Source organism: Lutjanus erythropterus, chromosome 13 (genome assembly GCF_056507025.1).
Source record: "Lutjanus erythropterus isolate fLutEry1 chromosome 13, fLutEry1.hap2, whole genome shotgun sequence".
Classification (NCBI taxonomy): Eukaryota; Metazoa; Chordata; class Actinopteri; order Lutjaniformes; family Lutjanidae; genus Lutjanus; species Lutjanus erythropterus.
Window position 1 is genome coordinate 33605525 of NC_139329.1, and position 25663 is coordinate 33631187.

Sequence of the window (25663 nt, forward strand, 5' to 3'; positions counted from 1 at the left end):
TGTAACTGTAATCTGATTACATCTTTGCATAATCCCATTGTAATCTATTACTGCCCGGGCCTGATTATAGATACAGAAGCGTAATCGTCCACACACACGGATTCATCCTCGATTTATTTATGAGGCAAGTTGTTAGTCAGACTTTCCTCAGACATCACAAAAAATCCAGCAGTGAAAAGATACTGACAGTTGGTGCTCGGGGATTTCTGGGTGAAAGCCTGCCTCAATAAATGAACTGAATGAAAATGAAAATATTGCACAGATGCTTTTCTTAGCTCCAGCAGCTCCAGCAAGCATTCATTTGGTGAGTAGCGAGAGACACTGCAAAACCATCAAAATTTAAACTCTCAGTTCCTAGTAAAGATCAAGGTCTAAAAAACACTGAAACTTGCAATAATGCAACTCAATAACATCTTTTTGTATACCTTCCTTACTACCAACATATTTCAAACTGCACAACGCTGGTTTGTAATGCAGGTTTTGTGTTTTACATTTCAAGTTTCAAGCCCGATCTGAAGCAACTCTACTAACATCATCAGGGTTATTTTCTCCTCCAGAGCCCCGGAGGACATTATGCAACAGGCTGAGTAGTACTCCTTGCGATGAGTAATGTCCATATGTAAAATGTGTGGAGTGCCCTTTTAAATTCCTCTGCACTGAACCTCTACACACGCACACACACACACACACACACACACACACACACACACACAGAGAGAGAGAAACTGCAGCAAAGGAACAGAAGAAGCCAAACAGAGCACACATTACAGACAGTAAACAGGGGTCTATTTTATTTTGAACGAGTCTTTTAATTAATGCATTTCAAGTACTCCAAAAATTACATCTCTTTGCACAATACAATTTGAATTTTTTTTTTTTTTAGTAAAAATGTTCAAAGTGAACAAAAATTTCCGATACTGTATAAAACACAGTGAACATTAAAATCAGACAGTAGTATTACTTTTTAATCTTGTGTTCTTTCGGCCTACATCACCTACAACATTTCAACTCAATTTGGACATTTTCAGTGCACGTTTATCTAAAAACTTTTACCAAGACTACGAAATTAAAAAGAAAGTAAATTTACAGGCATTATTCTTCTGCTCGTCTACCCAAACCATGCCACAGGATAACGAAGACAAAAATGAGAATGTAACATTAACTCCATCACCCTGAATTGTTTTTAACCATTGATGATGGCAGAGAAAAAGTATCATAAGCAAACTCCATTTCAACTAGCACATAGAAGAACATAAATAACTTAGAAGAAAAGGAAAGTTTGTCACATATGAACATCTTTGAACAATTTACTCTGGAATTAGAATACAAAAAATGAAACAGATGTATCAAAATGTAATTTTTCATCTTCAAATGAAATGCAAATTTTCGAAGTACTGTACAAGTTTACATGTAAATTCTCCAGGCTTTTAACGGGTTGTGATCCGGCCTGGAAGATGAAATTTAAAAAGAGCTCCATTTTTGTACAGACATGAGAAGTTAGACCAACCGCCGACCTGCCTAGTTCATCTGCCATGTGAAAGAAACAGTTAGCTGTGAGACACGTTGGGTTTTTTTTTTTAAATGTCCCCTCCAGAGCACATGTGTGATTACCGAAACTGTCAGTGTTGTATATTAGCTGTAATTAATATTGCATGCATTTAGAAATGACAATGCCAGGAGAACATGAAGTCAGAGCACAAGCAACTGAACTTCGCAGAATGTATGATGCAAAATTCCAGAGCTGTTTGTTTTTGTCTGTGCCAAACTTTTCACTCACTTCTAAAATCCTACTTGTGGGTGAAATGTTTGCACACATCAGGGGTGTCACAATTTCAACATTAAACTGATCGAATATCAGGAATCAGGAGGCCAGTATTTGCTGTTCTCTCCACCTCCGCCTACTTGCTGCGTCCATGCATGTGTTCGGAGAAAAAACACTTAAAAGATGATGCAGCGTCGCCGTTATATCACACTTTTATGTCACAATATTTTGACAAGAATTTGAAAATGTAAATGGAATAAAACCAGTGATCTGCTCACCTTTTCAAGTCAAAACAAAAAATTAAAAAAGCTAATCGAATCACGGATTTGGAGGATCGTGACACCCCTACGAAACACAACAAACAAATCCTTGGATTTTGCACAACATATCATGACCAAATTATCAAATCCTTCATAGTGTTATCATGTTATCATTTCCCTAAATGCCCCTCATGCTGTGCTGCAGCGATGGGAGGAAGAAAACACCTGAGGTCAACCATCTCCTTCATTTCTTCCGTTTAAAGTGGCTCCAGATACTGCTTGTATTTTATAAAACTTGCGCACAAAGACCAGCTGTATAAAGTGTTATGGCACGCTGATGTAAACTGCACTCATGAGCTCTTAAGGGGATTCAGTCCATTAAGAAATCTGACCGGGAGGATAACTGCAGGTGAGTTTTGGAGAAAAAAAAATCAATAAAAAACAATAAAAACAACAAAAAAGAGCCGCTTGTCTCCTGTGAAACTGGTGAACACTGAAGAATGTGTGAATAGTGTGACAATACTGCTGCTCCGTCCACTTGTTTTAAGACTAACATTAATAGCTGTCAAAGAAAAATAGTGTTGAGTGACATACAAATATTACAGACCTTGGTCAATTAATAGTCACATTTAATAAATGTGTCTGCATGCCCACATTGAAAAGTTCTTAGATTCGCTATCTGAAGAATAATAGAATGATTTAATCTTACAATTTTTTTTTTTGTTGTTTTTGTACATCCACACCGGAGTCGTTTTTAAATTTATTTCCACACTCATGTAAACTAACATCATGATACACTCTCACTTCTAAACTAAGCCACAGCAGCCTTCACTTTCCCTTGTCTTCATATCTGATCAGGTAGAATCATCATCAGCTCCAGTTAGTGGTTATTCATTCTTCATTATCAAAAACAAAATCAATAAAGACAATAAAAGGTGTATCAAACTAGGTGATCTTCCCTTTCTGTTCCCATGACTCTGCACCTCATCTAGCTTGTTACACGACATGAGCAAAACAGGTTAGCAAGACAATAAAAAACAAAACAAAAGAAAAGATGAACAAGGTGAACAAAGAAGGCCTGAAAAGTGGGATATGGTGACCTTGTTGTTCAAAATCTAGCAATCTAACGTATGTGAAAGAGATCCACCTGATTGGACGACCGCGCGGAGAACCCGATGGCGTCAAATCCTCGACAGCGGCGTCCAAGGAACTCATCACAACCATCATTCCTTCAGTTATGTGTTAAGAGTCCTGAGAGCACTAACCGAAAAAATCAAAAGAAAAAAAGTGAAGAATTACACATTTACAGTAGAAGAAATAGTTTGTTTTCACTTATGATACACTAAATATGTACAGTCACATGCAGAAGACTGTCTGCACGAGAGACCGGAGCCTGTGTCTTTTGCCGTTTGACATGTGTAAATCACAAAAAGTGCCGCAAAAATCCCCACTGAGTGTCTCTCAATCCTGGCTAGGATGGCGAAAAGAAAAGCACGAAACAATTCACCAGCAGCCACGGGCGTGTCACTCAAGAAGACGTTGCAATAGAACAAAAAACACATCACAGAATGTACTAAAGCTACACATGATTCCTTAACTCCTTGGCACTCCTTAAAAAGAAAAAAAAAAGGTGGAAAAAGATGCTAGATCACACTGCATTGGAAATGGCTGATGGTCGAGTCCACTCCACAAAGAGCCAATAAAGTTGTTGGATAGTGTTTTTCTCTTTTTCACGTGTCTGTTTTGTCTGTCGATGGAGGATATGATGATGAGTAACAACCATGTCAGGCTTTTCTTTGGATGGAGTGATGCTTTTGTTTCCCACTGTAGGCACAAGGAGGAGCCAAGGCATTGGGGGGAGGGGGGCGGGAAGCAGGGTCTCAGCGTCTCATCTGGCCCATCTGATAGTTCTCTCTGGGCTGACGGTGGTGCCTCTGGGGCTGCGCCTGCCGCTGAGGCTGCCTCTGGGGTTGCCGTTGACCGCCGTGCCCGCCGTGGCCACCGTGCCCGCCGTGTCCGCCGTGCCCGCCGTGTCCGTGCGGGTGCTGAGACTGGTGCTGCACCTGGGAGCTAGCGTGCTGCTGCGCTCGCCGCCTCTTCAAAGTGCCTGTTAGGAGGAGAGAAACAGTTAATTAAGCTTGTCCAAAGACGGACAGACAGACTGTAGGTTTACTCCAGACTAAACTGCACCTACTGACACTCCGCTACTCCTGCACACAGTGAAATAACAACAATCCTGTTTACTGCATGTCACACTGTGAGAGATGAGTCTGTTAGATTCGTGGTCACAGTCTGTCAGACTGCACCATATCAATTTGGATTCGTGTCAGATGATATGATGAAAGTCTAGTGAATCGTAGCTCTACAATTTAAACAGAAAATAACAGTTTCAAGCAGACACAGGTCATGAACTTGTGTCATCCTTCTGCACTGCTGTCATATTTTGAAAATGAATGTAAGAATAAAACAAGCTATGGCAGGGTTTTCCAGTGGGGTGCGCCAGCTACCTCCTAAGAGTGTGCGAGAGGAAAAATGTAATGTGGTGTCACGGTCTTATTTTAATATTCTTATTAATACTACTTGGTTACTGGAAGGAGTGAGAGACAGTCTCCATAGGAAATTTATCACCCCATTCTGGACATTTCCATATCGCTGGTTTTTAAAGGATGGGCTTTGTTTCTCATGGCTGAACCAGTTTGATGGTAAAAAGTGTAATGGTTGTAAACTGTATGTGTTTGTGTTCTACATTAGGCTGCTTCTTGAGTTTTTGTCATAATGGCGGAGTGTGAGCAACTGCAGGTGAATACGCTGGCTTAACAGCTAGAGTGTGGAACCACTTTTCTATGAAGCTGAGGGGAAAAGACACCTGGAAATGAGCCACACTGTATGCGAGTTGTGTCTAAATTAAACAAAAAACACTGCGAACACAACAAACATGAGAAACCACATTTCCATGTTTCCTACTTAAGTGAATACTGATCAGGCATCTCTCTCTCTCTCTCTCTTTCTCTCTCTCTCTCTCTCGCTCTCTCTCTGTGTCTTCAATCAGTGGGAGAGCATATTGTTTCTGTTTCTATGTATGTCTCATTCTCTGTTACTTACGTGGGAGATCGTGTGCAACTTTATTGCAATTTAATTCAAATCACTGCAATATCTTTAATAGCATCTTAATACTCCGCCTTTGCCATGGCAACGGCTATAAATAGGCTATATCACTTTTTTTTTTTGAAGGTGTGGGGGATTGGGGGTGCATCAGCCTGGTTGGGAAGAGCTATGGCTATGGTGCTGGTACTTCTATGCTTCTAAAAACCTCATAAGAGGAGAGTGTAGATCCACTAAAGGAAGAGGAGAGCAACATAACTAACGGTGTTCAGTATTCTCCCTCATTTCAAGTCATATTCCAAACTGCTGGTTTGTAAACGTAGGCCATGGCAGCAGTGAGACTGTAGCATTTTGATCCTGCATTGACTAACAATGTATTAACACTGAGTTTGGACGCAGCCTACTTTGGTTGCTGAAGGTCTACGTATATCGGCCGTCTCACAGTGTGACTCAGGACCAGCAGTTTTGTTTGATGATCAAAGATTGTCGTCTCTGCAGCAGCCCAAAATCACAGTGTATAGGGGCTTTAACCAGCATGACAATAACGCAGACGTCACTCCAGGACTCAACGTCTCTTCATTTAATTCGCACCAAAGTAAAAAAAAAATGCCTGTTATAATAGGGAAAGATCCAGAAATAGAAAAAAAGAAGTGTAGAAAAAATATTACAGCAATAAATCAATCCTATACCACTGGTGTATATGTATGCGTGTGGTAAATCTGCTTTTCAGCCTGTGTGAGGATGCCAGCTTCAGTTTCTCTGGGAGTATAATTTGGGCCTAAATTAAAAGATTGTGCTGAAAGGTGAAGCCTTTCAGGAAAGAGCTTCATTAACACTGCGACTGCTGTAATCCCAGAAGTGTTTACACTGCAGGAGGTGCAACATTTTGTGAAGGCAAAGTGTTTATCAAAATACCTTTTTAAATTAAGTAACGCCATGCTGAAGAGATTTTCTGGTCTGCACATCATATTTTACTTTCTAATTAAGAGAACATCTTTGTTTGGTGGAGATCCCTGCAAAAATCTCACCTTAATCATTTTAATGTTTTTAATGAAAATGAGAATAATGATGTATGATACAACATCAGTCAAAATAATTGCTAACAGACTTTTTTTTTTAAATGTTCAGCCTTACTGGTCATCATATCTATTCATTTGTTTTGAATTCTGCCTGATGTTTTTATTTTTTGAGGCATGTAAACATCTTAAACAGATACATATTCTTTCTTTTTTTCAAACTATGCAACCAGGACATTTTATTTTCAGGGGATGGACACAATATCACGAACAACGTCAACACGACGACACTGCAGTTACAAATAAACAACAAGCTTCAGTGCAGCGGTGTGATACATCACTCAAACACATGAATTCAAACATGCTTTATCAGGCAAACGTCTAGATTTTTACGAATAAATATATATAAGATATTTTATTTGGTCAGAATAACTTTCTTTGTGGATCTCTTGACTCACCTGGAAGTGGTTTGGGAGGGGGGAGTTTGGGGTTACTGCTCGGTGTGTGCACACTACAGATCTTAATGAAGCCGGCCATGAGCATGATGAGGGCGATACCCATCAATAACACTGCCCACCAATGGGCCTGCAGAAGAGAATGAAGCACAATCAACACAAAACACCTCATAACAATGATGAACTAATCAACCAATCAGAATCAAGAAGCTGATACGTACCACAATCCACTCTGCAATGTTCTCGTAGAGCTCTGGGTTGAAGATGGCCTTCTTCAGCCTCGCCAGCGGTCCATCTGCATCCACCAGACGGCACTTCATGAACACGTCACAGTAGCCCTTGAAGTCGTTGCAGGGCGAGCCGGCCGGCAGCGTGGTCACCTTCTTATTGAAGAAACGAGCCAGACGCTCCGATCCAGTGCTGCTGCACGTGTTGGGATTCACTGAGGAGAAGAATCATGGATGGTCAACATAATTCAATGACTCTCAACCTACAATAGGTGGGGGAATAAAAAGCGAATGACTCACTCTTCTCCATGCAGCACACGTGGCAGAGCTCAGTCTCGTCTTTGCCATCTTGGCTGGCACAGGTGCACGCCTCGAGTCCATACTTCTCACAGATGGAGCCGGAGCAGCCCTGCGGGGGCGGAGCATGAGGACAGGCGAGATCACAAACTGACTGGTATGAATGTGAAGTTGCTATAACAACCACTTCACCCAGTTGTTAAGTGTTCACAGGGTTGCTTCACCTTTTCCAAAGTCAAATTCAAACAGTTTTCAAGAATTTTCAAGGTGCACTTCAAGCTTTTCCAGCATATTACAGCTACTGAAGATTACACGGTTTAAATACATACACTCAAAATGATTATTTCACTCAATCAGATGTCAAGGTGCAATAAACAACCAAAATAAGTTTCATGATAGAATTCTACATAAGGGTGACAAAGTGAAGGAAAACATGACAATCTCAACTATTTAATGTTTCAAAATGTGCAACCTGTCTTTAAGCATCCTAAAAAACCTGGCTGAGCCAAATCCTGATTTATTTTATTTCTAAAAATCTAGAACGTGAACTATTCAGTCAGGCTGCCAATTATTTTGAAAGTAGGGCTGCAACTAACATATGTATAAAATATATATTAAAAAAAAAGAAGTGTAGAAATTACACCACAAAACAGTCCAAAGTGATGTCTTGAAATTGTATGTTTTGCTGAAGCAACAGTCCGAAACTCAAAGACTCTTCATTTACTACCATAAATGACCAAGAAAAGAAACAGATCCTTACACTTAAAAAGCTGGAACCAACTAAACTAAATAACATTTTTGCTTATTATTGCATTATTACTTATTTTCTTTCCATTAACTAAGTGATGAATCATTGCAGCACTATATGGAGGTAATGACACTGCAATTTCAAGCGGTTTAAAGCACTTTATCCAAAATGCAAGCACTTTCCTAATCTTAAAAACATTAAAATCCAAGTTTTTTCAAGGATTTGTTCTGTCTTCAGGTACTCACCCCGTTGAGGCAGACTTGAGTCTCTCCATGGCAGGCAGTGAAGTTGGCCTTGGGCTCAGACGTGGGGCACTGGGCACTGACTCCGTTACACATGCCTTGGTGAGCGCACTCTGACTCCTCTCTGCACTTCTCGTTACGACCCTTGTAAGTGCACTCAGCAGTACAACAGGGACCCTGGCTGGGACTGGTGGGAAAAGAGAAGCAAGTGCTCAGTCGAGGATTATCACAAATGAGCTGGCAGATCTTCCTTATGCAACATGAAAATGTTCCGGCAGAAAGAAGCTGAAAGAGAACATCTACCTGCAGACTTTGTTGGGCTTTAATTTGCACTTCTTGTTGTCAGGCTGGTTGGCGTCGTAGCAGCACTGGTCTCTGCACTGATCACTGTAGCCACAGTCGCACTCCTCCCCTGGCTCCACCAGGCCGTTACCACAGATGGGCTGGCCAGACTCTGTTTGGGGAAGAAAAAAAAATAAACATTGAGACCAGTCCTCCAAAACTGGAACATGTTTCATACTTTGACTTCTTGTACTGAGGGCTAAAAGTGTTTGACAAATCGGACATTTACTATAAAAACTGTCATCACAAAAACCAAACAAATATTGTTCTGAAGAGAATGCTGCAATAAGCAGGGAGACAAAATCAAAGCGTTCAAAAAGAGACAGACCCTTGAGATATCTGAATGCAAGATTATGCTCAAACAATTCTTTTTGTCAGTTTGTTTGAGGAAAAACAAAAGCGTAAAGCAGTACGGGTGTACTGAGACAGATACTGGCTTCCAGCACTAATGTATCAGCTAATACGGATATGCACGAGACGATGAACAGCATGTACAAAACAAATTAAGCTTTTTAGGCACGCCAATCATTAAGAAATTGAGTGAAAAGAATGTTTTTGTTATTGTACTGATTTGACAGTTATGACACTTGCAAACAGAAAGAATAAATTTAAAAATTCCATGATCAAATACTGTCAGTCAAAATAACACTGGTCTAATGCCAAAGATTGCCTCTGAAAGCCGATACCAGCCGGTATGTTGATGTATCTCTAGATGCCTGACTGGGTTCACTAATTAAGGCAGTGGGGTTAAAATCTCTCCCGCTCATCAGTAAAGGGAAAGCAGCATCAGAATAATACTGTGGTTTGAATTTACTGGGTACCCCGAGGGTTCTCAAAGTTAAAATTAAAACTGTTTTAATACCACAAATAATTATTTACCATTTAGGGTTACAACGACACCTGCTCATGCTGAGGCTAAGAGCTAACTTAGCTTGTTAGTAACAAGATGTAGGATGTTTAATTTTCTTAAATGACAACTGACAGATTAAACCCAGAGTCTGCACACATCCCACTGACATGAGCATAAAGCAACTGATGTAAACAGTTTCTGGACTGTCGTATTATCCAAGTCACAGCAAAAAGAGTAAATTGTAACTTAAAACACACGGAAAAATGTTTTATACAATTGAAGAGTATCAAAGATGTGACAAGGATAAGAAAAAGACCTTTGCAAATGAAATTCAATACTTTTAAAGGTCTTAAATATTAAATTGCTTTTTCATACTTTTAAGACCCCACAGTTACTCCGATTTAAAAAACAGCTGAACAGTGAAGATGAAATTCCTAGGTTGGACAAAAACAGGAAAACGTACCGACAAAACAGTTGCTTCTCTTTTTCTCCAGCACCTGGCTGATGTTGCGTACACTACAGATGGAGAACTTATTGTTGTTGAGCTTGTCTCCTGACGTAGCTCTTGCATACATGATATAATTGCCCTTCTCCTTCTTGTCTTGGCTCTTGGATTCTCCTGGGGTGCACTCAGATCCAGAGTCATGCTAAGATAGAGAGGAAAAAAGAAAATCACAGGTTAAAAGAGGAAGGGACAAAGTGTATGAGCTTATTAAATTCCTTCTCCCGTGCATAAATGTGGCACATCTAAGTAACTCACCGGGGAGCCGAAGTTGTGTCCTACTTCATGTGCAAAAGTGATATGGGAGACTTTTGGAGGTACGTGGGAGGCATAGTTCTGTACAGTGATTATACCAGTGTTGAGAGACTTCTTTTTTCCATCTGAGTACAGCTTGCTTTTTTCACAGATGCCTCCGGAGCTCCCTGGGAATGAAACACACAAGTTGGAACGAACCTTCCAAACCACAGTCACAGAAAGTGGAGGATTTTGCTCACTGAAGAAGGAGAATCTGATTAATGTCATGACAATTTTCCAATTAAACGCCCACATGACATAGTGCCTTACGTCAAAATATAATGAGCTGAATTTATCAACATGTTTACATGTTAAATTTAAACTTTGTTTGTCATTGCCGGCAGGAGACACATAACCTCCCACAGTAAATTAAAGATTTCAAGAGTGCAATATTTTCAGTTAAAACTTTAAATTAAGAATGTGGCACAGAATACTTCAGCACATCAGTAAACGAGTGAAATGAAACCTTTGGGAATCTTCACATCTGCATATTGCCTGAGTTTGAAGCTGCAGTTGGTTCTCATAACAGTCTGAATCAATCAGCATTTGAATTCCTTTTTCTTGTTGTAGCTGCAATGTACAATGCAAACAAGATGATTAACTTGTACTGCAAATCACTGGTGCTTTCCTGGAATAATCTTATTCAGCCAAAATAGGGTGCCCCTGCTGATAATGTGCCCACAGCCCAGGGGTGGGCGGCATACTGGTGATGTCACTGTCACTGGTGTTATGTTTTCACCCACAACATGGAATTTGCAATGCTGTTGTTACCATAATAAATGTTTTAGCATGTGGAAAGTAATATGCTTCACTGAGGCTACAATAACATGCAGGTAGGTGCGGATACTCATAAAACTCCAGTTAACGTGTGGATGGTAATGTCAGAACAGAACCAACATCTGTTGCACACTTAAGTCATCATTTACCACCATCCAAGGACAGGAAGACCCAGGATTGACTATATTTTTTTAAAGCAGCAACACAACTTCTTGATTTCAGCTCAGCTTTTGACACCATCGCCCCCATAAAGCTGACTGGCAAACCAAACACACAACCAAACGTCCTCACAACTAGACCCCAGACAGTTGGGAATGGCGGTCTCACCTCCTCCACTCAAGTGCTCATCACCGGAGCCCCCCAGGGCTGTGTGCTCAGCCCCCTCCTATTCACACCCATGACTGCCGCCTCTGACAGGGAGGAAACTCTATCGTGAAGTTCACAGATGGCACAACCATCATCGGCCGAATTTTTAAAAAATGTTTATACTTCATATCAGGAGGAAATCAACAGTCTTGCAGAGTGTTGCGCAGAAAACAACCTAATGCTCAACATCAGCAAAAGCAAGGAGCTGATTGTTTATTTTTGGGAGAAAGGAGGCAAAGACAGCCAGCTCTGTCTACATCAGTGGAGCTGAGGTGGAGCAGGTTTACAGTTTTAGGCTCCTGGGAATGGTAAAGAAGGCTCACAAACATCTGAAGTTCTTGTGAAAACTTAGGAAGGCAAAATTCCCATGCCACGTTCTTGTCAACTTGTGTCAACACAGAAGCAATAGAAAGCATCCTGACAAAGCGGCATCTTGGGATGTCCATGGCTCAGGACAGAAAAACTCTACAGCAGGTCATTAAAATGACTCAGAACATCGTTAGTACCTATCTACTGAGCTTCAGTGAAATCGGGGAGACAAGATGCCTGATCAGAGCCCAGAGGACACTAAAAGACAACACCCACCCCGCCCACAGCCTGTTCACCCTGTTGCCGTCAGACAGGGATACAAAAGTATCCCCTGCTGTATGACCAGACTGAAGAGCAGCTTCTTCCCTCAGGCTGTGAGACTGCTCGATTCATCCTCAGCAGTCCTCCTTCTAAATTAGTTTGTTCTACCTCTACAATCAATCTAAACCAATTAATCCAAGAGGGAACTACAACAAAATCTCATTTTACAGCCTTGTTGTAAATGATAAATAAATCAACTTATAAACTTGTCTGTGTACTACATTTACTATTTTAATTTGGACTGCTTTTCTAATGAGGGCCAGTACACTGAAAGTTTCACTTTAAAACTGAAGCTCAAGGATCGGCTTTCTCTACTGCAAGTTACTGTGTTGTATGTGGCATTAGCATGTTGTGGGTCTGTGGCTACCATCCCTTGTTGTCATCCCTTGTCTTTTTGTTGAACCTCATATTGCCAAATGTTGTTGAGATTCCTGATCCAACCCTCGTCTGACATTGAAAATGACTCACTTTTCATTTACTAATTAATCTACATTATGGAGCAGGCTACTCCACCCAAAACACAGGTAAGCCTATACCTCATTTCCATTCCTATTTAATACACACATTTCACATTTTTTTAAATATATATATATAATTTTTTCCTTTCATAAGAGATGTTCCCTTACATTGCCAATAGTGTGAAAAGAGAATCATGCTTTAAGTAGAGTATCCCCTAGCACTTTTGCAATACTGTGATATAATATTTGTCAACTTGTTAAAAAAAAAAGAACAGGTTTTTTGCACTTGCTGATCACAGATGACATGCTGAGTGTTTTTAGTACCTGAAGGGGCTCCGACCCAGGCCAAACCCAACACCCCGTCATCAAAGTCTCTGTCGGTGAAAACATAGGCCAAGCAGTAGTCGTCATGGTTCTGCTCCGAGTTCAGCTCCAGGAACTTCTCCACCCCGATGTTGGCAAAGCGGAAGGGGTTGGTTCTATCCCTCTCGTCATTGGTGGTGTTTATCTGCACAAGAGGAGGAGGATGAAGAGTTTAAATCCAAATGTAAACTTAAAACAAACACAAGGCTTGAAATCAGTACAAGACTTACCCTGATTCTTTTCACCATGAAGCTGATGTTGCGAATGCCCATGAAGTCTGTGCCCTGATAGATCGCATCAATGGCCTTAACATGACTGGAGATCTGAAAGACAAAGACACAGATTGAATCCATACTGTCTAGAACTATAATGGAGGAAAACACTGAATATGCAGTATACATATAGACTGGAGAGATAAATAATGAGTTGTTTTTTTTACTGTACTCTATTGTGTTTTGTTGACTTCATAGTACTGCAGTGTGGTCTCCTCTACCACAGTCAGCCTCTCTACACTGTGAGCATTCTGCTGCAATGTGAGTGAAAATCGTAGAGTGTGAATGTGAAAAATCATTTTGGTGCACCAGTGATTGACTTCGAGTTCAGACAATGAAGTTGGCAAAATACACAGATTCACAGAGCAAATCTGTTATCTCTCTGCTCTCATTAGCAAAGAGCAGTGTATAAACACTCAGCAGCAGCCTCTCATCTTTTGCTGGTGCAAACAGATGCTTTCGCTGGTTAAACCATCATATCAACGGTCATATCAGCTGTCGCTAATTTATGCTAATTCTATGAGCAACTGGATAACAGGCAAGGTAGTGTCCGTGCTAATGACAAGGATTGTTTGAGTGGGAAAGACTTGCACTCTGCAACACCACTGTAAACGCAGAGTGGACTGAGCCTTTCTGTAGAAAAGGGTAAAAACCTCCCCATTAAACTTTCATTCATATCATATCAATAATTTAAGCTGATTAACTTAATAGTTAATAGAAGCAGGACCTTCAGTATTTGGATCAAGTAGCTCATGAAAAATAGGGTCTGCAAAATTTAGTCATCTGCAGCTGTTATTTCAAGGTGTCAGATATATTAAATCAACATTTAGGTAAATCTGAGCATTAGATTGAACTTGGAATCAACATATCCCCAATAATAGTAACCGTGTTAACACTTTATATAACAAGTTACTCAGTAAATATGACAACACTGTCAGATTGTGTGAAACTATGGTTATTTTGTTAGCGTCTCTGTAGTGTGTGCACAATCATGGACATGTTTACTTGATTCATATTGTATTTGAGGAGCAGTCATGTCTAGCCAGATCTAGCTCCACAGTGCTTAAGTCTGGCTCCATACATTCTGCTACATGAGGGAAAAAATGGTCTGGCTGGTTTGTATTTCTTTAAACCAGTCACAGTCGTCTTGGATGGTGCTAAGCCCAGAATGTAGTGATGGTGCTGTGAGCTTTTGTACGTTCAGTGCGTAGTTCGTTATTTCCACGGCAGTTACACTTTCCCGGATATTTGCTATTTGTTGCTATTTAATTAGTTGTATTTCCACTGTACACACTGTATTGCACTGAGATTTAAATTTCAAACCAGGCATTACTGTGTGCAACCTTAATTTAAAGTGATGATTTTTGTTGTTTTGTTCCTCTGTGGTAAGCATTATGACTCACCCTTTGCACTGAATAAGAGGTGTTATTATTCCACTACTAATTAGCTTTTATACTCTATTAGTTAAAACATGCCTCTCCACCAACATCAGACAAAAATGTTACATACTGACTGTGTAAATCCCCTTCAAACAGCACTACAGCAGCAGCATATGTTAAGTGAGTGACAGTGACTGTGTTTTACCTGAGCAATGACGGCCTCTCTGGTCTTGTAGTACTTGAAGAAGAGGTGGTCAGTCTGGATGAACAGCTGGCAGGTGTTTTTCTCAACCTGGGCCATCCTCTTCTTCCTCAGCAACACGGGTTCATTAGAGCCCGCCTCAGTGTGGAGCTCCTGGTGTGAGCAGCAACCAGAGATGGAGAGTAGGAAATAGACAGTTAAATAAAACATATATATAGCATTTTCAACCAAACAGTGGCTAAATAAGTAATGTTCGGTATTTTTAGGCTGTGGTGTTTCAGCTGGAGCATATTCGTGAACTGCAACTCTGCTGAGGAACATGTACTGTATGTGTCACATACAAGAATATGGTAGGCAAAAGGAAGACATAACAAGAACAAAAGCACATTCAATGTCCAATTAAAGGAATGTTTGGTTTGGGCAAAACATATTGGAAAGAAACATCAATACAGTATATATAGGCGTTAGGTGATTGGACGAATGAACTGGCCATCAGCAATTGGCCGAGTCTTTCAACAATTTTTTTTTTTTGGAACAATTTTTGATATTTTATTTAGTTAATTTTATGATCTAAGAGAGAGAGATGCTACTCAACTACACACTTTCATTCAGTGGCACAGTGCACCCATTTATCTCAAGAAAGAGTGAGAGGAAAACAGCCTGTAGAGCCAGAATATTTTCACATTTAGCTGTGTGAATTTAGGATTTATTTTGAACAAACCAGTGATTGTTGGAACTATGGAAAGAACAAGGTTTTATTGTGCTTTATTTTGTTTCAGTCTTTCAAGTTTGAATGAAGTGTGTTTTGCGACGAATTAACACGGCAATTAAGCTCAGCTTAGTTTGGTTAAAGAGACAAACTTGAATTCAGAGGGTGTACAGTTGTATTTTTCTGTTTAATGAGGAAAAAATATACATTATTTTTATTCTATTTTTTCCCACACTTCTCTAAGCTCTTGTAAATTAATGTAGCTATTATTTAGACATCTTTTTTGTTTGTGCTAATTAATGTTTAACTCAGTAGAAATACAGCATACAAGTTTAATTAGACAAGCTTTCTTGTTTAATATCGTAAACTGTGCATTAATACTAAACTTTCAGCAAAAAGCAACTTTTTTTCCTGTTATTGAGATGAGCTGCTAATTAATTGTGTAGATGTCCATTAATTGAGCTGCGACAGGCCATTCTCACCGGTCAATAAAACTTCTAACTGCACGCAGAGACTTAAAAAAGGCATCCACAGGTATTTCTGACCCTGAAAAAGTAGGACACCGTGAGGGTTTGCTGTGGTGTGTGGTGAAGTTCACCTTGGGTGGCTCCTCTATGGCAGAGGATTGGTACTTCTTCATCCTTTCAAACACGGAGCTATCAGCACAGCCTCCCTCTGGGCCGTACTTGTGCGGGTAGTCTGAGTGAGAGAGGCAGACACAACACTGTTAGGATTATGGGAGACAATGTTAGCTACTTAACCCCCTGAGTCACTCTATTTCTGGCGCTATTCATGATCAGCTAATGGATGTACTTACACGCCACTTGAGCCTAGCTTTGCTATGTGAGCTGTTACTTTCCTGTCGCTCTCATTAGCGATTCCTCTCACATTTTTGTTTAATTTGCCCCTCAGCCACAAACTATATGTACACAGATGATTTCAAATTAGGGGGTGCCAGTGTAGTGAAGTAAGCTTTGTGCTCACTATCAGTACCAACATTGTAAAGACTGCTAAAACGAGCGAGTAGCCTGAGAGAAAGATCGTGTTACTCAGCTAATGAGCACCTCGGGTATCTGTGCTCCCTGGAGGGCGATCACACCAGTCTGCCTTCATCGGCTCAGCTGCCCTAACCTTGCACTCTCCTGTATCATACATTTACATATGCCTGCGTCCAATTACACATACTCCATGATTACAAGGAAATTGCCTGTCAAAGTATTTATGTAGCTGAAGTTGTGAGGGACTCACGGATGTCGTCTTCATGATAGATGACTGAGTGGAAGGGCACGTCTTTTCCCTCCAGGTATCTCTCAGCGGGCTCCACGTAGTAGGTGCCGTGGTAGCTCTGAATGAAGCCCTCAAACTTACCATCCACAATTGCACCATGAGTCAGGGTGCCTTTCTCACCTGGGAATCAAAATACAGACATATAAGCGTCAGAGGATTCAGAAAAGACATATAAAAATAGTCTGAAAAATGCTACAGACAACATCATATATAAAAATGAGTATATAAAAAGGAGGACGGTCTTACCGTAGATTTCTCCAGTGTAGATATGAGAGGTATCATAAGGAATCTCTTCTCCTGAAACATCCACCTTCAAATCTTGGGCAAACAAGGTAGTGTCCCTCTTCATTCGTAAATTAAAATGCCTGCAATAAAAGAAATGAAACTGTGGGCAATAGGAAAAACTAAAGACATTTGAATGTGATGACGCAGGTGGGACAACTGCAATATATATATTGTGAAAAGTTGCTTCTGCAATGTCCCAAAACTGTCTGCTGATATTATTCATGTCACAGAGTGTGAGCCTATAGATCTGGGTGTGGATCTGAATATGGCTTCACTTCAGGAGGTAAGCAGCACTCAGAATGCCTTTGAGAAAAAGGAGAATGCAAATGAAAAGGGAAAAGGGTGAGAAAGGGGGCACGATTTAGGAGAGCGAAAACATCTAAGCTGTTCTGTGTTGCACAAGGGAAACTGCAGTCTTTATCTTGAAACAGAAGGAACTGAAAATCAGGACATCTTGAAACAATGCTGTTTTTTGTTGATCAAACATATGGCAGGGAAACAAAGATGCTACAGTAAACCTTGGGTTTCATATAACACCTACACAGTGCTCTTATTGTATGCTCGTATTGTGGATAAGTTACTGTTCTTTAGGTCAGGCTCAGCAGTTCAAATTAACTGCAAGAAAAACAGAGGTCTTTGTAAAATTAAGATTGGGGGAATATGGTCGAACAAAATCGGCCCTGTACGAGTACAGAACCTACTGGACCACTGTTGTTTTCTGTTATGACTTACGCTCAGGGAAAATGTAAGGTGGATTAAAATTCTACCTGTGAACACAAAAGCAGCAAGCGGAAGGTGGCTGGAGCACTGCAAATTAAATGTAAGAATTTGCGCTGTGTCTCTAGCTTTGTCATGAATTCAAAGAAAAGAAGCTGACATATTCCTGTTTTTCAAAGGAACAGACATCCTCCTTCCATGTGTTTGTTTGCACAGCTCTTATCGTTCTCTTCCCTATTAAGCAGCATCTGAGTTTGGGAACAGCAGGCCCTGCTACGGGCAGGACAAGAAACAGCCTTTGCCAAGCTCCCAGCCAGATGGTCTTGACTTTGTCATGGAGAGAGTATAGACGCTTTCTATCAAACGACACAAAGTCTTCATACATCAGACCAGCACATACATGTACTTGAAGTACAAGGACAAAACGTCACGGCCGCGCCCCCTTTTGGGGAATAGAAAACTCAAGATCACATAGGTATAAATGCAATTAGACAAGATCTATGGTTGAAGCAAATTGTTTTTAGAGATGAGCCGTTAAAATAATCAGAATCGGTACAATACTGGCCACAAATCACTGGATCAGATATTGTGGATGAAAAAAGTATAATCCAATACAATCCATTAACCTAAACTATCACATAAATCGCTTAGCTAAACTTTGAGTGACATGCCATGACGAGAAGTGTCACAAGAAACACAGATGAAATTAATTTTAATTTTAAATGTTTGAATGGTGCTGGCCAATAAAAATGCTGCTAAAACTTTTGAATTTAAAAGTTTAAGTACAACAAAGCATCTGCGTTGTGTAACTGAATCAGGTTCTGGCCTGTGTATTCCTTCCTAGAGCAGAATATTTGTTTCACAGTTTGAGCATGACATTTTTTAGATGGCTAAGATTAAGCAAAGTGTATCCATTAACAGTTATTAATACATTAAACACATAATTATCAACTTAGCTGTTTAAAGAGGGGATAAATGGCATGGGACCGGTATCAGCAGATACTCAGGGTTGCAGTATCGATATCGAATATGAAAATATAATATGGTATCATGCCATCTCTAGTTCTTTTCCCTCGCCCCCCTCCTCCCCAGGCTCAAGGAAGCTGAGGCAGGCTGCAGGAGCACAACACTGTAATTTGATAATAACAAGCGTCAACGAGTCCTGCACTGTCAGTTGATCAGCCGTTTATAACTGTCAATGTAAAGCTAAGCCTGTTAGCCTGAAAACAAAAGCCCACTGCTCCAAAAATACACTCTGCAATTTGAGTTCAGTGACAGCCTGCCAGACTCCATTAACATATTGCTCAGTTTAACTGTTATAGACATCTACTCCCTCTAAACGATTATTGATGATTTCTTAGGACCCATAGACAGACACCTACTCTTTTGTCGAACATTTGACATGATTTGAACTCTAATTAAGGTGAAACAGGCAACCACAAACAGTTACTCCAGTGTGGACTGGAAATTTCAAAGGGAGACGCCACAGCTGTGGTGTTGTTGTCAGAGTATTTCAACTTAGCATGTTTCCTAAACCTCTGATGACACATTACAGCCATTTTATGATTTATTACAGTAAATATATTGCATTTCTCCTTTAATAAATGAAGGCTGATCAGCTGTCATGCTCTTTCAGTCCCCCCCCCCAATCTGTGGATCAATGACCCACCAGTAGCCAGACATTGCTTGTATTGAATTACCAAGTGTTGTCTGTAAATAACCAACCTGTTAGTAGACAACTGATTGATCTGAGCTAGGCTGAAATTTAGTTACGGCTATAATGTAATGTTATGATTGTACTACAGCAGCTGCCAAATCAAGCTAGCTATCTATCATCACCAGCATCGCATAGCTATTTACCACACTCATTCATGTATGATGTGTGCCTCAATCTGAGTGTGAAAAGTCTTGGTTAATAATACCACTGTTTGTAGTTTCTTATTTGGCATAATTTAAATGACAGAGACTAATTCATATTGTCATCAAAAAGAAATTTAAACTGCTGCCAAAATAATTAGCTTTTTCCAGAGCCTTGTACATTCTTACTGCTTTCCTTTGCAGGATGGATGGGGAACCAAACATTGTGATGTTTGTTGTTTTACAACCTGCTACACAGCAGCTTCTCTGCATTTTCCCATTTTTCTCTCATTATGTGAAATGGTGTTTTCTTACCCAAACAGGGGGCACAGGCTTAGTAACTGGTGCTGGATCATGTGATGCCAGTCTGATGTAAAATGCAGGATTACGAACCATGACAATGACTGTATGTATCCATCAATCCATCTTCTATACCTTACGGGGGTTCCCACCCAGTTACAAGTACACAGAAACACCCTGCAAACAGCTGATCCATCACAGGGCTAACTAACGTGCACACGAACATATTATCATTTTCTATTTCACCTGATCTGCATGTATTTACATTGTAGCAGGAAATCAGGACAAACCCAACTGGCGATCCAACTGATAATCACTGTCATTATTGATGATTCTTGCAATCTAATCTTCTATAATAATCGACAATTGTTTGGTCAATGAAATGTCAGTATGTGGTAAAAAGAAAGGCCTGTTACAATTATCTTAATCTCAAAGCAATGCCCTCAGGAAGCTTATTCAGTCCCAAACCCAGAAATGATCATTTTATTGTCACACAAGAAAAATAAAAGCAGCAAACGCTCACAACTGAGAAGCTGGAACAAGGGAATATCTGGTATTTTTGCAAGATAATTCTGTCAGTCAACAAATTTCGTTTGAATGGAGACCATAGAAACTGTACATAAAGAACTAAGGCTTTAAAATCTGTCCTCACCACAGAGCCAGTATTCTGCCCCTTACCAGATCTGGGGTTTCATAAAACAGGATTAAATGTAAATAACTTTCAGTGACACTGCAAATCTCTGCTATGGCTGACATCCACCTTTAATCATAAACAATACAGGCATATGGGATGAGCTTTTCAAATAAGTAGACAGGTAAATAAAGACATAGACGAGGACACGTAAACATAGACAAAAATCCAGACAGAATTTCCCTTCAGGTTAATATGTGGAAAAAGCCAACAAACCTTCCATGGGCGTGAAAGTCTAAATGAAGGAACTTGTCTTCATGGGAGAGCGCCCTCTTAGCCCTCTGATGCTTGCTGTGCACAAGCTCTGTGTCGTAGGACAGGCCTTCATAGTGACGGATGTACTTGTTCAGGGGATTTCTATAGTGTCCTGTGTGGAAAGAACAGAGGAACTCATGTAATCAGCAAAAACAGGGGAAATACAAACCTTATGAAGCAGAATGAAATGCGCATCCTTATAGAATCAAAGTAAATGACAACACAGACAAACCCAGGTGTATGGATTCAGTATATAAAGGTAACATGAAATTTATATTTAAAAGACAAAATGTACACAACCAATAAAAAAAAACATTAAAAGGGATAAGTTTGTAACAGCCTTGGTAGCAGTGTATCTATCAGAATGACTATTCTTAGCAGATGGCAGTTAAGCTGAAACTCTTGTTTTGTATGTTTGGCAATATACTGTATTTTAAGCATTAAATACTCAAGACTTTGCAGTGGCAATACAGTGTAACGGCTATGTTTCAGAGTAAATAACTGAGGCATGGTACATGGTAGGGTAATTTAGGTGCCCGAAAAATGGATGATGAGCCAGATATTTGACAGGCGGGATTAAAATGATAGAAACTGACGCCAAACCAGTATGGACTCCTAAAATTCAGCTAAATCCATTTAAGTCAAATGAATGCCAGTTTTGGAGCTGTGCTCAACAACAGCCCCCAGCGTCACAGCATTATTATCTCGCCACCAGAAGAGTGGGTGGCGGGCTCAGAAGAGAAAAGATTCTCGAGCACCTCCACCCATTTCACTAACTGCTTCACACGCAAACGCAGTCTGACAAACTCCACTTCAAGGAAACATAGTAATTTTGATGTTCACACAGCACAGCAAGCCTACTGGCATGTGTAAGATCAGAGATCTTTGCCCCATAACATATAAACCAAAAGAGTGTACTTTCAGTAAATACAGCATATGTAATTAGTACTGTCTGACAGGCAATTATGCCTGACTATTGAGCCATAAATTACAGGATTCAGTGTAACTACGTAACAAAGATGGGTAAGTAGACCAGGCTTCAGCTAGTTCTCTGTTCATGTGCAGTATGAAATATTTAGGTGCTAACATTAAATTTTTCATTGAGGTGACTATGAGAAGTGAAGGCCATGACTATTCTGAAATATCTTAATTTCTCAAGACCTACAACTAATCAGATAATCAGTATTGAGCAAACACAAAGATTCCTGATGCCTGCATTTCTGTGATCACACAAAACCATCAGGATAAAAAATAAAAAACCCACACAATACAGCATGAGACTGATAAAACTGTACGATGAAGCATGATAACGTGCATCTTTTGATGTCAATTTTAACACACGAAAAGGCCTATAATTATGTAAAGATGTTGTGACTGCTATTTTTGACAGCTTGACAAGGGATCCATCTTGAAATTAAAAATATTCTGATTGCAAAATATGAGTATGAAAGTATATTTGAGTCCTATATAGTCAATTTCATTTTACAAGTATACGACTTAGTCCCTAATAGCAACTGTGCTTTAGTACAGGAATTATACATCGCCCCACACAAATTGCAACAGAAACTCTTTCTAGTCTCATAAATATGTAATTTATGGCATATCAAAAGTCTTTAGAAATCCAAGCAGGGTAAAGTATTGAAATTCTGAAATCTGTGGTGCCATGTTAAAAACATTATTTATGCATGTCTTCTTGTCTCAAATCCACACAAAGAGACCTTTAGACGGGTTCATTTTCTTGTCGCATCTGTAATGAGAATCATTTCATATTCCAGGTATTCCTCAAAAAACTTTGAAGCACCAATTTGTTAGTCATGAATATGTTGGAAGTAACACTTAAGAACAATTTTAGGTGATATTAAGACAATTTTGTTTTAAATGTATGTTAATCAGTGCCAACATTTATGGGGATTAGTGTCAATTTATTTTGCCTTGTATACAAGTATACTAATATACTGTGGTGATGTTGATTTAAATAATTATTTAAGAAAGTCAAAAAGTGGTACCAGGCTACCATTAAAAAACACCTTTCAACCACCACTTGGATCTTTTAGGACTTTGTATCTGTCAGAGGGGAGATTTTTATGAATAATAAACATTTGTCAGATTTTCAGCTGTAATTTGTGCGAATTTCACCCCATTTTTCTCATAACAAGGCAAGGCATGCACGATATGGATTTTTCCCGATGATAACTGATAACTGATCTAAGATAGATGCTTGTATTTTACAAAAGACATATAACCTGTAGTTAATGCACATCTGAAGGTAAGAAAGGCTCAGATGTAGTGAGCAAAGATGGACAATTTAATATCAGGTAAATCAAGTGTTCCTCTGTGTTTTTTTCCAAGTACAGTTCATTAAAAAAAAAACTTCACAAAAAGTACTCAAATTAAATGCTTTGACATAATCTGTCAAATCAGATATTCATATAGTCAGGGTGGGAAATTAACACCTGCCACAAACCAGATGCTGGCAAAATATGAGAGTGGCTAATAGATTTCAGACACAGAACAATGACTGACTATTAGTGGCTGGTAAATTTTAACATTTATCATCATGAGTGGCTGGTTGATGTTCACATTTTAAAAAGTTAATTTCTATCGCTGATATTTATCGCCTTATATACGCTGTTACTGATATGTGATAGGACAATATCAGCCTACTGATATTTATTGTGCATCCCTATCATGGAGACCTTTACGGGTAATAAACATTTGTCAGATTTTCTGTTGAAATGTGTGTAATTTTTCTAACAAAAAGGCATTTTTAGTAGGATCACTTTTCTCTTCATCCAATTCCCGATATTTTTTCTCATTCTGAATACACTGGGGAGAAAATCTGATGTGATTGTTTGCATAGCAATTTAAGTGAGGTTGACCAACACTTTTGGATGAAATGCCTAAACTATACCTACTGTTCAGCAGTTTAATCTACAACAATGCATCATGAAAAAAATCCATATTGTGCAACTCTTGCTTTTATAAGAAAAATGGGGTGAAGTTCACACAAATTACAACTGAAAATCTGACAAATGTTTATTACCTACAAAAGCCCCTTCTTTAACATTTAAAAATTTCTTCTAGATCCAAGTGGTGATTCAAAGATGTTTTGTAACATTAACCTGGTGTATACTAGCATACATGTACACAGGGCAAAATAATTTCATCTATAATAGTAATATCATCTATTTGCATTATTTGAACATTTACGATCGTGGAAAATTGTGCCTAAAAATATCGACATGTTATTTATAAACCACACCACTCAGCCCTCCGTGACATGAAAAGGTCTGGGAATCCCTGGACCAGACAAATGACTGAGACTTCTACAACAGAAAATCTGACTCCTATGGAGGTAATTTAATTCCGGTGGTATATTAATTAAAAGCGCAGTGACGGTATATAGCAGGTGTATGATACCATAGGGAGCCTACATTAAAAGTCACTGCAGCATTTTAAGGAGGGTCAATTTTCTGATAATACAAATTAGTTCCCAGATATTGAACGTAGAGTTATTGCGGCTCGCAGTATGTTAAATCAGATAATAGCGAGAACTGCATAAATCACAGCACTGACCAGTGACCAGCACAGAAAGCAAAATTTTGCCAGCAAACCTAAAAACTTATGTCATATAAATGGTAAACGCTAACACGGTGCAGGCAGCATAATGTCAGTGGTTTAATGCGTCTCTTTTGACAGAAATAGCAATGTTAGCGGCTAAAGTGTTAGCTAGCACAAAGCTAACGGTCCGTTAACCCAGTCGGCATCTCCGTCTTCTCATAACAATGGCTGTCGGCGCTATTCGCACGATAACAACAAAACCGATCCAACCCTGGCCACAAAAACGGTGACAACACACGGAAATAACTCAGCGATGCCGCTTTATTTAAAACAACTGCACCAATCCACGTCAGCTTTGACGCCGTGTATCATTTGTGGGCTTGAAGTAATACGGCAAAAAGGGTGCAGTCCTCTTCATAACAAGCAGGCCCTGCTGCTGATCCCTTCTGTTAGCTAACGGGCTAAATTCTGCTCCTCTGCTGCCGTTAACACTAACTTGTGAGGTTTATCTGTGAAAACGCCGCACTCACCTTCAGTGTAGTTTAGTAAGTAGACGAAGAGGAAAACTTTAAGAAGAAGCATGTCTGCCAGATCCATTGTTAGAGCATTGATGCCGTTTTCACTTTATTGTCCTACTTAGATAGGCGCAGACGCCCTGTGTGTTTATTGCACCTTCCTCCTCTCATCGCCTCCTCCTCGCTTTCCAGCGCCGTGACGTCAGACGCACGGCAGCTTGGCATCCCTTCCCCCAAATGCATCCATGATCCAGGCCTGCATACATTACAGCACGCCCAGGCAAAGCCACTGAAAACATGCATGGGTGTGAGATGAAATGTATGCAATGTGTGCGTGTGTATACATCTTCTCACACCATTGCAAGCACAGCCAGAAACGGAGAAATCAGTCCAAAATTGTCTTTTTATATTTCAGTGTCCACTGAAATATGCATCACAACAGGTCTCACATTTTTCACATAAAGACAGCTCAGCGACAGATATGTTATGAAACATTTTTGTTGATTCATCGATCAACAGAAAAATAACTGGCAGCCGGTTTGATAATCAATTAATAAAGTCAAATTTCAACAAAAATGCAGCTTCTCAGTTGTGAGGATCTGATTCCTTTTTCATATGTGATATTTGTAATAAGATGAATAACTGGGGGATTGGACTGAACAAGTGCATTCATGTGCTGTGCCTGACTGGGAAAATTCATGTGAACGCTCCTTCAAGTCAGAAAAGTCAGAGAAAATTTTGTTGCTGAGCTGTCTGTTGACGTCATGCAAAACTATGTTTCAGTTGATAACCTTTTATTAATTCCCATATAGCACAATTTTTTGGTCATGTAATTTGTAATACAGTGTTAGGTTGTAACCACCGGCATCAACCTCAGAGCACATGAACGCAATAAATGTGAAGATGACATAAATTTAGAGAAAGAAGTAAGGGATGAAAGGA

General features: G+C 39.7%; 1 protein-coding gene across 1 annotated transcript; it reads right to left on the minus strand.

Moving 5' to 3' along the window:
• Positions 1 to 769: 769 nt before the first annotated feature.
• Positions 770 to 24933, minus strand: LOC146316930 (disintegrin and metalloproteinase domain-containing protein 10-like). Its single transcript, XM_084733774.1, has 16 exons — positions 24737 to 24933; positions 20607 to 20757; positions 16787 to 16905; positions 16502 to 16660; positions 15852 to 15952; positions 14548 to 14697; positions 12922 to 13014; positions 12653 to 12836; positions 10062 to 10225; positions 9765 to 9948; positions 8413 to 8563; positions 8113 to 8296; positions 7123 to 7231; positions 6817 to 7037; positions 6599 to 6725; positions 770 to 4129 (listed from the first exon to the last, which is right to left on the minus strand). The coding sequence occupies exons 1-16, from the start codon at positions 24801 to 24803 to the stop codon at positions 3903 to 3905; spliced, it is 2391 nt and encodes a 796-aa protein (XP_084589900.1). The 5' UTR covers positions 24804 to 24933; the 3' UTR covers positions 770 to 3902.
• Between the last annotated feature and the right edge of the window lie 730 nt (positions 24934 to 25663).

Bases quoted from the DNA above. Each gene is read 5' to 3' on its own strand.
- LOC146316930 (XM_084733774.1), bottom strand. From the start codon at position 24,803: ATGGATCTGGCAGACATGCTTCTTCTTAAAGTTTTCCTCTTCGTCTAC. The intron at 16,661-16,786 runs GTAAGACCGTCC...TTTGATTCCCAG, and splicing joins CTACACTGGAGAAATCTACG to GTGAGAAAGGCACCCTGACT. The intron at 7,038-7,122 runs GTGAGTCATTCG...TCTTCTCCTCAG, and splicing joins CGTGTGCTGCATGGAGAAGA to TGAATCCCAACACGTGCAGC.